Source organism: Mus caroli, chromosome X (genome assembly GCF_900094665.2).
Source record: "Mus caroli chromosome X, CAROLI_EIJ_v1.1, whole genome shotgun sequence".
Lineage (NCBI taxonomy): Eukaryota > Metazoa > Chordata > Mammalia > Rodentia > Muridae > Mus > Mus caroli.
The window spans coordinates 79663587-79679038 of NC_034589.1; the positions used below are offsets into that span (position 1 = coordinate 79663587).

At 35.7% G+C, this 15452-nt stretch overlaps 1 protein-coding gene across 4 annotated transcripts in view; it reads left to right on the plus strand.

Moving 5' to 3' along the window:
- Dmd (dystrophin) overlaps positions 1 to 15452 on the plus strand; it is a 2293239-nt gene that overhangs the window by 1679802 nt on the left and 597985 nt on the right. For all 4 annotated transcript variants that reach the window (XM_029473189.1, XM_021152893.1, XM_029473188.1 and 1 more), the window contains exon 54: positions 3327 to 3481. In XM_029473189.1, coding sequence (XP_029329049.1) covers positions 3327 to 3481 — 155 coding nt within the window. The remainder of the gene's footprint in view (positions 1 to 3326; positions 3482 to 15452) is intronic.

Here is a 15452-nt window from a genome sequence, read left to right on the forward strand (position 1 = left end):
GCTTGTGTCTCTAGCTGCATATGTATCAGAAGATGGCCTAGTAGGCCATCAGTGGAAAAAGAGGCCCATTGATCTTGCAAACTTTATATGCCTCAGTACAGGGGAACGCCAGGGCCAAGAAGTGAGAGTGGGTGGGTAGGGGAGGGGGGGTTATGGGGAACTTTTGGGATAGCACTGGAAATGTAAATGAAGAAAATACCTAATAAAAAAATTTCCAAAAACAAGTTCACATGGACCCAGCATTTTGCTGCATACAGGAAACGCACCCCAGTGTCAAAGACAGACACTACCTCAGAGTAAAGGGCCAGAAAACAATTTCCCAAGCAAATGGTCCCAAGAAACAAGCAGGAGTAGCCATTCTAATATTTGATAAAATCAACTTTCAACCAAAAGTCACCAAAATAGATAAGGTAGACACTTCATACTCATCAAAGGAAAAATCTACCAGGAGGAACTCTCAATTCTGAACACTTATGCTACAAATGCAAGGGCACCCACATTCATAAAAGAAACTTTCCTAAAGCTAAAATCACACATTGCACCTCACACAATAATTGTGGGGGACTTCAACACCCCACTCTTATCAATGGACAGATCAGGGAAACACAAACTAAACAGAGACACAGTGAATTTAATAGACCTTCGTAGCCAAAAACTAAGTGAACGCAACCCAATCCTGCCACATGAAGCCTCACCTAGCAACAAGGAATAGACACTTTAGAGTCTGTATCCTCCGTTGCTAAGAGTCCTAATTGGATTACCTTCATACATTCCAGTAAGCTTATATTCCATTGTTTCCACGTTATGCTCAAAAGGCCCCCATCAATTCCAGCCATCTCTCCCTACCATTTTCTCCTCCACTCCCTCTCCCCAGCACTGCTTAAGTCCTCAGTCTGCCTGTAAAATCTATTGTATTTCCGCCTCCCAGGAAGATCTATGTTGCCCCTCCTAGACATCTCTTTTTACCTAATCTCTCTGCATCTATGGATTGCTGTTAGTTATTAAGTCAATACTTTATGGCTGATATCCACTTGAAGCAAATATATAACATATTTCTGGGTTTTAGTTACCTCAGGAGGATTTTTTCTATTTCCAACTATTTTCTTGCCATTTTCATGATGTCATCATTTTAACAGCTGAATACTACTCCATTGTATAAATTACCACATTGTCTTTATCCATTTGTCAGTTGAGGGACTCCTAGTTTGTTTGTTTGTTTGTTTTGTTTTTTCAATTTCTGGCTATTATCAAGAAAGCAACAAAGACTGACATTTTACAAGGATATATTTTATCTGCTTTTGGTACCAACGACCATGTTGACCATGTTCTGTGCCAAAAGAAACTTTTTGTTTTCCTCTCTCTTCCCTTTACCTCACTCTTTTTTCTCTCTTTACCACTTTAACAGCACTTTAATATATAAATAGCTTGGTAATCTGAAAGTATTTGCTATATACAATAAGTGCTATTATTTTGTTGGTTTTAAAATAGTATGTTCTACTTAAGTAAGAAATGTTGGACTATATAAACATTCTTCACTTTGTGAGGAATAGGAGTGCAGTCAAATGCATTGAATTATATCAAAATTACCAAGCTATTACTTTGTTTATGTAAACATTATACTAACACAAAACACAAACTATACAATTATTTTTTCCTTTCACAAATTTCTATAATAGCTATTTCATCAGTTCATACTGATTTTTAAAATTTCCAGGTCAAAACCATATTCTCTTTCCTGATAATAACATCATGGTTTTATTTTGTTGTTTGTTTAAGCAGTGGTATTGAACCTGGGTCTTGTATATGCACTCTACAGCTGAGTTACACCTCAGCGCAATCATAGTCTCTTCCCCATGAATATCGTGTGCATTTTATTCATTATTTTCTAAAATCCCTGTCTTAATTTTGCTTTTATTGCTGTGAGGAGACACCATGACCACAACGACTCTTATAAAAGAAAATGTTTAATTGGGACTGGCTTAGGGTTTCAGAGGTCTAATCCATCATCACCATGGTGGGAAGCAGGGCAGCACATGGGCAGACATATTGCTGGAGAAGGATCAGAGAGTTCTACATTTTGATCTGCAGGCAGCAGAAGGGAATTGTGTGCCACACTGGGCATAGTGTGAGCATATATGTGACCTCAAAGCCTACCCCCATAGTGGCACACTTCCTCAAACAATGCTACACCCACTCCTAAAAGTCCACACTTGTAAATATTGCCTACACCTATGGGCCAAGCATCAAACACACGAGTCTGTGGAGGCCAAACCTAGTCCAACTGCCACAATCCCCTAAGTAAATAGTAACATTTCTCCTGGGGTGAATTGTTTTAATCGTATGATACATTTGTCTTTTTGTTTATTTTGTTAGGATAAATTATAAGAAGTGCAAGTATGGGGCAGTCACTTGGTATCTATTATCAGAGTATTATGTTTCCAAAAATAGAATGTAATAATTTTACTAGTTTGCCCATAAGTTTTTGTTTACTATCATAAAATTGTACCTTCTTGATTTAATACATTTATGTTACTTGAAAGTTGTTTTTCTCTTTTATAAAAAGATTTTATTCTGTCACTTTAAGTTGCCTGTGTTCATCTTTCTTTACTCATGCCTCCATAGTTTAATCCTTCTCATTGTCCCCGACTTTGATTGACTTCTTTCCAGTGAGAAAATGGATAATTTGATGACATTAAATTGTCCAAAACAAATTATGAAAAACACAGGAGTTATTTGGTTTAGAAAGAGTTTTACATCTTGTCTTGTATTTCAATATTAAAGTACAGGATTCTTAAAGTGTTATAATATTTTAGAAACCAAGGAGCATGGTTTAAATTATAAAGCATGGAGTTACAGTACCTTTTTGTTTAGCATTTACTGTATGCAGAGTTTGTTAAATGCCAGTAGATGGCACTAATTACATAAACAATTCAACAAGTTAATGACAACAGAAGAAAGGTCTGTTATTTTTGTTTAGATTTTCTTATATGTCAGATGCTAAGCAATTATTGTTGAGTTTCTTTCACAGTTTATTCTCTCTTGTGACAAAAAACCATTCGGTTTATTTTGTTCCCAATTTAGTGATACTAAACTGGAGGGCCTAAAAGGAGTTAAAGCTGAAGACGCTGCATTCAAAATGTTGTCATGGAAAGCATGTTAGCTTATATCAGTATAGTTGAGAGACTCACATAACAGGTTAAAAACAATTGTGAAGACATGTTGTGGTCTGAAGAATCGCTAACTATTTATAAAATATTTAAAGATGCACCGTTTAGAAATGTCTGGACAAAAAGTAACATAATTTTCTTTCCTATACACACGTATAGCAGTTGGCCAAAGACCTCCGTCAACGGCAGATAAGTGTAGACGTGGCAAATGATTTGGCACTGAAACTTCTTCGGGACTATTCTGCTGATGATACCAGAAAAGTACACATGATAACAGAGAATATCAATACTTCTTGGGGAAACATTCATAAAAGGTAAGAACTACTTTATTTCTCAAATTACTTTTAGCTGTAATGAAGGGGCAGTGACTTGGATGAACCATGCCATCCCATTAATGACATATGCCAATTCAACTCAAAAGCCTGGCTTGCTGTCCTGTTTTAATGAAGAGAATCCTAGGATTTGGTGAAGTGAAATGATTTGCCTCCACTCACAAAGACAATGATAGAACTAAGCAATTAACTAAAAACCAACTTCCAGTGGCTCAGGAAGCAGAGAACAAACAGTAGAAAAGATAAGGAACAAAACACCTCTTGAGATCATGTATAGAGTGAGATACTTTCTTCACTTAATCCCAAGTTTTGAAGCTTTTTCCATTAATGCCAACAAATTTTGAACCAATGAGTGATTGATCTATTAACCTCTGTCATCTTCTCAGCTCCCAATGAATAGATCAGAACATACCAATCAAGACTTGGTTTGCAAACCCTTTACAAAAATTAACATCTCTGAGAGACCTTACCTCTTCACAATAGGCCCCATCTTCATATCAATTCTTTGAACGCCAGTGCATTTTTCTTACATTAATACTTATTCCAAATATTAATAAAACATGAATCATATAGCTAATTATTTTGTATTAGTCTCACACATTACTCTAAAGTCCGTAAGGACTGGATTTTCTTCTTTTTTGACACAAACCCTCATCCTTAAGCAGATTATATAGTCAGGAGTTGGTAAATATTTGCAGAATCAGGATTCTTTCTCCATGATGATTTACTTTGAGTTGTGCTGTGATATGTTAATTATTGTTGGGCTCTTATTTTTTTTTGATTTTTAATATTTTTATTACATATTTTCCTCAATTACATTTCCAATGCTATCCCAAAAGTCCCCCATACCGCCCCCCACTTCCCTACCCACCCATTNCCATTCTTTTGGCCCTGGCATTCCCCTATATTGGGGCATATAAAGTTTGCAAGTCCCATGGGCCTCTCTTTCCATTGATGGCCGACTAGGCCATCTTTCGATACATATGCAGCTAGAGACAAGAGCTCCGGGGTTCTGGTTAGTACATCATGTTGTTCCAACAATAGGGTTGCAGATCCCTTTAGCTCCTTGGGTACTTTCTCTAGCTTCTCCATTGGGAGCCCTGTGATACATCCAATAGCTGACTGTGAACATCCACTCCTGTGTTTGCTAGGCCCCAGCATCGTCTCACAAGAGACAGCTATATTTGGGTCCTTTCAGCAAAATCTTGCTAGTGTATGCAATGGTGTCAGCGTTTAGAAGCTGATTATGGGACGGATCCCTGGATACAGCAGTCTCTAAATGGCCCATCCTTTCATCACAGCTACGAACTTTGTCTCTGTAACTCCTTCCCTGGGTGTTTTGTTCCCAATTCTAAGAAGGNGCACAGTGTCCACACTTTGGTCTTCATTCTTCTTGAGTTTCATGCGTTTAGCAAATTGTATCTTATATCTTGGGTATCCTAAGTTTTGGGCTAATATCCACTTATCAATGAATACTTATTGTGTGAGTTCTTTTGTGATTGTGTTACTTCACTCAAGATGATGCCCTCCAGGTCCATCCATTTGGCTAGGNATTTCATAAATTCATTCTTTTTAATAGCTGAGTAGTACTCCATTGTGTAAATGTCCCATAATTTCTGTATCCATTCCTCTGTTGAGGGACATCTGGGTTCTTTCCAGCTTCTGGCTATTATAAATAGGGCTGCTATGAACATAGTGGAGCATGTGTCCTTTTTACCGGTTGGGACATCTTCTGGATATATGCCCAGGAGAGGTATTGCTGGATCCTCCGGTAGTACTATGTCCAATTTTCTGAGGAACCGCCAGACTGATTTCCAGAGTGGTTGTACAAGCTTGCAATCCCACCAACAATGGAGGAGTGTTCCTCTTTCTCCACATCCTCGCCAGCATCTGCTGTCACCTGAATTTTTGATCTTAGCCATTCTGACTGGTGTGAGGTGGAATCTCAGGGTTGTTTTGATTTGCATTTCCCTGATGATTAAGGATGTTGAACATTTTTTCAGGTGTTTCTCTGCCATTCGGTATTCCTCAGGTGAGAATTCCAGAAAACAAAGGCAAAGGTAAAATAATAGTGCCGGTATAATAAGGAGCAGGATGACAGGGAAAGCTAAATCCCAGAAGATGACATGAATTACTGGAAAAGTCATTTAGGCAATTTTAATTTGGAGGAAAAAAATGTTAGCATGGAGGAGAAAAATAAAATTGATTTTAAACTAAGAAGCAAAAGTCTTAGGAGTAATGAGCTATTTATATGCAAATCTGAACTGGGGTGGAAAGTGAAAATTCTCGGGGAGCTTGATTTAAACTGGTGACCATAGAAATAGAGCACTGAATTCCAGAAAGAATATTCAAGCTAAGCTTGAGAAGTTACACTGGAACCCTTTCAAAAAGGCCCTAGTGAAGAAAGAGCAAGTTTTAATATGAGGCTGATATTTGTGAAAAACAATGGTCCAGTCTCTATTTCCTCTCAGTACAAGATTTAGAGTCAATCTTCTGCAAGTGCAAATGTGCTGTTTTTGTTAAGCCATGACTTAGGAACAAGTATCCAAATAAAAACAATTGGTATTAGAAAGTCAACCATTATTTCCCCTGAGGCCAGATGAGGAAGCCTGGTCAGGGGAAAATGATCTACAGACAGTCAACAGTCACGAACAGTCAGGAACAGACCCCACTCCAGTTGTTGGGGCACTAGAGTGTGTTGTTTCTGGGAGGGGGCTGTCCACTCTCAGAGGAGAAGGGAAGCTGGGAGAGGAAGAGGGACTCTGAGAGAGGGAGAGTGGGAGGAGAGTAGGATCTGCAATAGGGATGTACAGTGAATTAACAGATTAATTAATGGGAAAAAAAGTCAGCCATTAGATGTCAACAGAAAGCATGGAGAAGAAGATTCTCAAACAGATGTTACTTTGGGAAAGGGCATTAAGATCAAGTGTTAATGTAATGAGTTTAAGGAATATAAACGAGCTAAGAGGAAATCTTGTTCATGGTACAAAATTAGAGCTTTAGGGGCTGGTCTATGCCATTTACTGTTATTTTTCTTTACACGGATCCTTCTTTCTGTAATCTTATGATCCACAATGCCCTAGCTATCTCAGTTCTTTTCTCATGTTAATAGAGGTTCGATTCTTCAGGGGTTTGGTTCATATTTGTTGGCTTCATTCCTTAAAAACTGTCAACTTAGGAAGGAATAAATTACTTCCCCAATGAGTAAAACAAACTCATTTTTTAATCTCCGTTTATATTCTCAGCACATGCACTATATACAAAATTATCAAGCTACTTTTGATGCCTGCTTTATTTTCCCTGCTTTTGTCTCTACTCCTTATACCCTTTGAGAAGTACATCTTTGCATTTTCAGTGTGATGATGACTACCTATCAACATTTTCAGCTGAAGAAGCTCCTATGAGCTTTACACCTGTATATCCCACTCTTTCCTTTCCACTCTAATTTCCGACAGGAACTTGACATTGAATACATCCCAAACTAAACTCATCTTTGCCCTTGGTCAAGATTTTTCTCCAGATGAAACCAATTTCTTTTCCTGATTCCTATCCAATGAACACTGCACCACATTCAGTTGTTCCTTTTGGGAATCTAAGAGTCATGCTTGATTCTACCCTCTGTAAGTTTTAGCAAAGTTATTTGCTATGTAAATAGTTTTCAACCCCAGTCACTTTTCTCTATCTCTCTTCCTCAACTATTATGTCTTGTTTAAATTATTAAAATGAACAAACCATTTACATAAATTGATTCACTTCTAGCTCAACTACTTTCTAACTCATTCTCTATATAAACTCTGGGGTGATTTTCTTCAGACTCATAGAATTCATGTACCTTCCTTGCCTCCCTATTTTAATGACATCACTAATTTACTCATTGTTTTTGTTTTCAATATTGAGAATGGAATTCAAATTCTTGTGCATGCTAGGCATATGCTCTTCACCTAAGCTATATACCCAGACCATATCTGTTGATTTTAAAATTCTATCTATCCCCAGATATATGACTTGGTCTTCTATTCTAATTGATTGCTTTACTTGACGCCTTCTTTACATGGCCTCAAACAACTGACAATGACCTATTTTCATTTCCTTTTAGCTATGTTTACCTGCTGATATGATACATATTCTCTTCTTTGTGTGCTTACATTCTGCTCATTATCCAGGTCCTAGATTAAATTCTGATTGCTTTAGTTAGCCTTCTATGCCAACTATAAAACTTTATGTTATTTTAGTGTTTACTTCACCACACTGAATTTACATTATTTGAAGGTTTTTGCTTTCTATGAGAATGTTGACACTTTATTAAATGTACATTAGCTGCTGTGTACCCTTATATACACACGTGCCTATATCAGTACCAAATAACTTCTTCTGAAACCTGTTCTGATTAGATAGGTAAATGGGAAAACACTGGTGATGCCACCAATTTCAAAATGAGAACACAGGGTTAAACAAATAGCCATCATTAAATGCATTGGATTTCAAAACAAAACAAACAAAACAAAACAAAACAAAACCCATAAAGATGGAAAGGGGACTCATTGGAAGGAGTGATGGGTGATAGAGGCAGAAGGAAGATAGGTGATAGAGGGCTGCCATAGAAATCAGAACACATTGTATACATGTGTGAAAATATAAACAAATTACAGAACAAATTCCAAATTTTCTTCTAGGACACTCACCAATGAAGTGAACCATATATACTGAATTTGCTTTTCTATTTCAAATCACAGTACATCTACCAGAAGTATGTCAAGCAGAGGTCTATTGATCTCACAGAACCATATGATCAAAAGCAGGCCAGTACTAAAATAGATTCAGTGACTCAGCAGTATTAACTCCCAAATTTGTATATTCTTCCTAGAATTTCCTCAGAACTGCATATTCCAGCAGGAAGAAGAAAATGGAGAAGGGAATGCAATGTTTCTTTTAGTATCTTAAAGACCAGAGTTGTGCTATGTAATCTTGTCTTATGACTGGGAGTTTGGGGTTTGGCCAGTGAACAGAGAACCTGGATGCCCCAATGAGTATGGAACGATAAACTGGCAAGTTGCACTGGATAACATTATACTTCTTGAAGAATTACCACTTAAGTAATCAGTTGGAGGTGTGGGGTTATAGTGACAAGGAGCTTTTTGGACCTGATGATTGCTCAGGTTATTGTGAGAGATTCTGTAATTCTCTGTTGACACCTAATCCTTCACAAAATTAGAAACCTACACTGTATGTTTTCTCCATGTGTCACTTGTTCAGACTAAGTTGTAGAAACTTTGTCCACAATTTCTCTTATTTTGTGATCTTATAGATCTTATAAGTAAGTAGAAACAAGAATACTCCTCATGTATTTTGGCCTATTTGTCTAATAACTTACCCAACTGAACACAGACATAAAGTAAAATTGACATATTCTATATCTATATTGTATGATGGAATAGCCACCAGTCATAGGTTTCTATTTACATTTAATTATTATTAAATATAACATGAGATTCAGTTTTTACCAATCCATCTTCTAAGTGCTTAAGAGCCCCTCTATGTAATGATTTCCCCATTAGGCAGTACAAGATACAATACTTCTATTACCACAGAAAGCCCTATTTACAATTCTACTGCAAAACAGCTTTGCTCATATTTACCTGAGCAGTTTCAGGTACCTTCCTAATAATAATGTGCTCTCCTCCTTACAAAAGAGCAACTGCCACATTTGATCAATAAATGTTTTTTTTCCCCGCACAATGTGTTTTTAACAACTGTATTTCCTTGTTTCTATTTCTTATGCCATGCATTTCCCCATTTTCTAGTGTTAGTTTTAAATTCTAAAAGCTGTGACTTTTGCAGGATGACATTTCCACTTTGTTTATCATATAACCTCACATTAAACAGGCAAGATTGATAATGTGATTATTTGAGGTGTGAAGACTAATATGTCAGTCACATCTTTGTAAAACTTGCTATGGAAAGCATGCTGATTGTATCATTTCTCACAATTCAGGTTAGAAACTACTCTACTACTGAACACTAATATATTGCCTACCCTGAAACTGCCAATCACGCAGATAAATGTATGCAAAATCTTTATGTATTTGGAAGCTGATTTAAAGCAATAAAATCTTCAATTCAGTTTGAAATTGTTGAATGTTAAGTAAAGTATATGTTATTTGGAAGAACTTTATTTTAATAACATTCCTTGGTAGATTTTAGTTTCAAGAAGGAAACAACACAAGAGTAAACTAGTGTTTACTCCAGATCCTCAAGTTAGTCCACAGATTGCCTATCTAAGGAAATACTTTATTTTCCTGATCATATTCCATATAGAATTCATAGTAGCATATAAAGCCAGATATTTGAGCCCCTCTAGCTCCATTTCTTTCTCTCTAACTTCTAGGAATAGATATGAGTTTGTTAATAAGATAATATTAGATATGATATTTACAAATTACTGGGAGAGGCCTTTAAGGATTAGAATCAAGGACTGCCATCTGGCTGGTGACTCTATGATGACACTGTGATAAAATTTCATTTCCTTAATTTCCTTATTTCTATTTCAGGATCCCTTCTTAATCTCTAAATGAGCATTAAACCTGAATGGCTTAATTATATATGTTATCAGCATCATGAGGATTAATTTGTTGATAAATGTTTTATGCTAAGTATGTGTTATGTAGGCTCAGCACTTGGTACTAGGTAACAGCTGTGAAAATTCCTACCCATGCGAAGCTTATTTTGGGGAAAGCAGATGATAGAAGCTAAAAATTATCAGGTTGTTTTGTTTTGTTTTGTTTTGTTTTGTTTTGTTTTTGTTCTGTTCGGTTTTGTTTTGTTTGGGGGTGGTTGTGTGTGTGATGTGAAACCATAAACAGGAAAAGGAAATGGAATTATGAGTCTATGTCAGAAAACAATTATTGCCATTGATATGTTGTAGTCAATACCAGGTTGATAATTATTACATATCTAAAAACAGTTAGACAATAGAAAAATAGAACAGAAAAGTAAAATTACTAAAGGCATACCACGACTGTGTTCAAAACTTTTCAATGACTCCCTTCTGTATCAAAATTAAAGTTAAAGTCTTTAGTTGAAAAACCCAATATTGGATTAAATTCTTCTTTTACATCTAAATTGATTGTCTACTACACACCTCTTCTCTTGTTCTTTTTCTGACACACTGATCCCTTTTAGGGGCCAAATGCTAAGTATATTTGAACCCCATATGATATCCTCCGGATATGAGGCTTCCAGGCTGCTCTCCTTACAATTGTACATGTGTTTCACATTCTCAGAGTCTTAATATTTTGCTACAGTATCATTATTTTGGCAGGGCTTTTTTGGACAACCACAATTAGTTTTTTTTTTCAAGTTTACCTTTATTTTAATCACCATATTATAATTTTAGATGTTTATGAGACAGAGAGTGTAAACTTGTATTTACAATGGGTAATGATCAAATCAGGTTAATTTGCATATCTTTAACATTTAAAATTTCATTGCTTCTTTATGATAAGTACATCCACACAGTTATTCCATTATAGTAGAGTAAAAATGAATATCTAAACCATTTAGAGACCAAGTGTGGCTTAAATGAGAATGGAAAACATTAATGTGGGAAGAACATGTAAATTTCATTATAGCTTGAGTAGAGAGACAGCAAAGTTTAATAGTGGAGTATACTTGGGTATCAGATAGAGTTTATAAATATTCCATATATTTTAACCTCTCCAAATAGAAGATGAAGTGACTTCTTACTGTGCTAGTAAGGAAGTACCCAAAAGCAGCATGACTTATGAAGAGACAGAAACATTTTTGTTGAAACACCTATGATGCATCCAATCAGAACTTTTCAATGGACAGAAAGATATACAAAATCTTCCATTTAGAGGAATCTGAGGAATGGCTCATAATAGCTGCTTAGGATGTAAAGTTGAAACTTCTAACTATAACAATATAACTGCTGCCTTCTCCTCCTTTTCTTCCTTTTCCTTCTCCTCCTCCTCCTCCTCCTCCTCTTCCTTTTACTTTACACTCTCTAAATGCTGCTATTTGGCACATTGAACTCAAGAACATCCACATTCTATGCACATACTGCAAAACTGAGCTATACACCAGCCCCTCTCTTCTTAATTCTCTGTACCTACATATTTCAATTTCATTTTTATTGATTTCAACTACTATCAAGACACCTTAGTCTTTATAGTCATCATATATTTCTTCTAAGGTCCAGAACTATATTCTTTGTCTCCTACCATCATTTGCACCCATATACCCTTTAGGCTTCTGAATGTCTAATGGCAAATACTTTTTTTTTTTAACCAATAAAACAGATTTTCTCTTGTTTTCACTGTATGCATTGCCTCTGAAGCTAGAAATGTAAGAATTATGTTCTACTGTTTTTACAGTTTAATAATTTACTAAATTATGTATAAAATTGGCTTATGAGTTCCATGCATTTCACTGTAAAAATTGCTGTAGAATTTAAATACTTTCTTCATCCTTATTTTTATCTCATCCTAGAAGTCTCTTTAAAACTAATATTCTGACTTCCTTTTGCTACCAGCGCTATTTTTCACTGCTTTGAGACCTGATAAATAATATTTAACTAGATGATATATTTCCAAAAGCACATTTATTTCTTTTCAAGAAGTAAACATACAGTAAGTATGTACAAATCTGGACTTGTTTTCAACCAATAAAATCATAGAGTTTTATAAATTTTTAGCTGTTTGTGTATTTAAAGGGGTACAGGCATGAGAACTTTAGAAAAATAATTTAAATTCTCTATTCATAAATGTAATGATTTAAAAATATTTGTATATCTCACTTTCTGGAAATCATGAGAGACTGTATTTATGATTATCAATAGACTGTTAGAACGATTTTATAGCTGTAATTTGTGTTTCCTCGTGATGGGTTCAATAACTGTTTGTGGATGGAATGGAAGATGTTGGGCACGAAGTGGCTTTAGATTGTTTCCAAATTTCTAAAGAATGACACGTTTCTGCCTTTGAAGCTATGAAAAAGAATGTGACATGATGTCAATCAGGACATATATTTAAACTATAACCACTTATTTTGTTGGAGGCTGCTCATGCTGTTTTGTAATATATTTTATTCACAAGTAGTAAAACATCAAATGACTCTAAGTTCACCAGTTCAACAGTTTCAATTTAGTCTATTTTTAATATCTTTTGTGCAAAACACATCTTTTTGCAAAGTTTGTAATAAAACTTTATTCAAAGTGAAATGATAAAAAAAAGATCCATTTACAATGTGAGAAAGCATTGAGCCATATGAGTGAAAGATACTCAAGGGCCCCAATTCCTATTAGGGGTTTCTTTTTATGGGTTTCAAAGAAAGGAGAAATTTGATTTGTAAGGGATATAGTTTGAGTTGTCCTCTGTATTGACTGGCAAACATAATTACGCAATCATTTCTTGAATGCACAAGTCCCTTTTCACAATGCTTCAAATTTTAGTCATATTTATGCCCAGTTATACATAGGTATAAGTTGGTAAATAGGAGTTTCTTTCTTAAACTTCACTTTGAAGGCACAGTTTACTGTGCATGTTCCCCAAACCAGTTCAGGCCAGATCTACCTCACTGGTCTCATACCTGGACATAAGGAGAGCATCATTAGAAAGTTTTTGTCTTTGGTTATCAAGGGGAAAAGAAAGACTGTTGTTCAGAAAGAGATATACATGTTAATCTTTGTAGATTGGGTTCTTACACGGCTAGCAGATTGCTAAATGTAGTATGTGGAGATGGGTGTGTGAACAGCCCAACCAAATAGAGGCCCAAGTTACCAACCCATTTGTTGTTTGCTTGCCTTCGCTGTTTCTCTGGTTTAGACAATCTCTCAAATAGATTCCCATAATTAAAGCCCGTTTGCTGAGATGACTGGAGTAGAGTGGATTACCAGATTGCCATAATTTCTGCCCAGATGCACGAAATTCAGCATCATCAATAATAAATATTTATCTTTCCTCAGAGATGTGATGTAATTTCAAAGAATCTATTTGCAATGAGAAAGCTATCATTGCACACCAGGTCTCTGATTCTGGCTAAAATTCAAATGTATTGGTCTGCTTAGTCAGCTGTTGAAAAAAAAAGATCTCACTGAATAGCCTATCCTCAGTTTGGACTTCAACTCAAAGTAATCCACTTGCCCCAGTCCCTAGAGTGAGATTCTATTAATGTGATGCCACTGCAGGCTTAAAAATGACTGTTGTATGGGAAAGTCAAAGGGCATTGCCTCTCTCCTCTCCTGCATCTATCTTTATTCAGAGCTATCATTGGTACTCACCATATTTAATTCATAAAGATTAAAACTACAGATGGCTCTAAAGTCACTAATTCAACAGTCTTAATTTAGAGTAGCCTATTTTTACTCTCCTTCATGCAAAATTCACATTAAAGTCTACCTTAATCAGTAAAAGGTTTGGTGTGCTTAAAATTTCAGTCCATTAGCAACTCCTTTAGATATACTTCTTTATAGGCACTATGGGGAAAATTATTTTGCCCTTCAGGGGAGAGTTAATATGGATAGTTACAAGACACTTCCATCACAACTGCTGAGACCTAGACTTCGCATCTGATTATGAAGTATAAAAGTCATTATCAGCAGTCAGTAGGATAATAGAGTACATAGCATGTGAAACCTCTTGTCCAGGGATCTGTCATGATCTGTGTGAATATAAAGGTTTGTAGAAGTGGCTACCTGCTTCATTCTGTTTCATTGTCTCTAAAGTAGTTAGAATGTCTCTAGCTAGAAGGGATAACATGCAATGGAAGACTATTGGAACCAATTCATGGGTGCTTGACGTGAAAAATTATGTGGTGATGCTGCCAAGTAGCCATTTTCATTCTTAGTCCTGGGATCCTGAGCTGTGTTTTCATAAGCACATCAGACAAATACTTCCATATAAAATTTACTCATGGGCAAAGAATTCAATTAAAACTTACAGTTTTATCCTAATGAAACAACTAAAGATTTCCACAAGATTTGCCTTTATGAATAAACTTAGTGTCCTCATGTCTAATATTAAAAAATGCTGGCTGTGAACATGAATACATTTAGTCCCAGCACTCAGAAATTGGAACCAGACAGATCTCTGTGACTTTGAAGCTATCATGGTTTACATAGTGAGTTCTAGGCCAGCCAGAGCTACGTAGTGAGACACTGTCTAAAGAAACAAACCACAACAAAAAAAGGAAAATTCCCTTACTTGGTTTAATTAAAGTAACAATGGTGATATCAACATCCATTATATTATTTTTAATCGTGTTAATTTTTTTCCATTTTACTTGTATATGCATCATTCACATACTTTACAAATATTCACTAAGATGTTAAAATTAGTTAGATGTAATTTTTAGATAGTTGAGTTATTTTGATAATTGAATATAATCATTTGTCTTACCTTTATCTGCATAATTCTCAAACTTATACTTTAAAATATTTGGCTTTATTAATTTTGCAGCAGAGATAATTCATGTAAATCAAATATATACTTTGTATTAAAAATATATGAGACACATAAGTAGTAGTGAAATTTGTAAAATTTAGTCTTTCTACCTTAATACAAGTACACATGTGCATGCATACACAGACACAAACATATAGAGCAGTCAAGTAGTTCTGGCTGATGTTCAATAATAGATTTTTGATAGCCCCATCTCAGTAGTATGGAAACCAATGCCCATTTTAATTGAAGCAACCAGCCTTGTTCAGGTTATTTGCAATGTGTATGTAGGAAGATCATATTCTTTTTTTTTTATTATTAGGTATTTTCCTCAATTACATTTCCAATGCTATCCAAAAAGTCCCCAATACACTCCCCCCCAGTCTCCCACCCACCCACCCACCCCCTTGGCCCTGGCATTCCCCTGTACTGGGGCATATAAAGTTGGCAAGTCCAATGGGCCTCTCTTTCCAGTGATGGCCGACTAGGCCATCTTT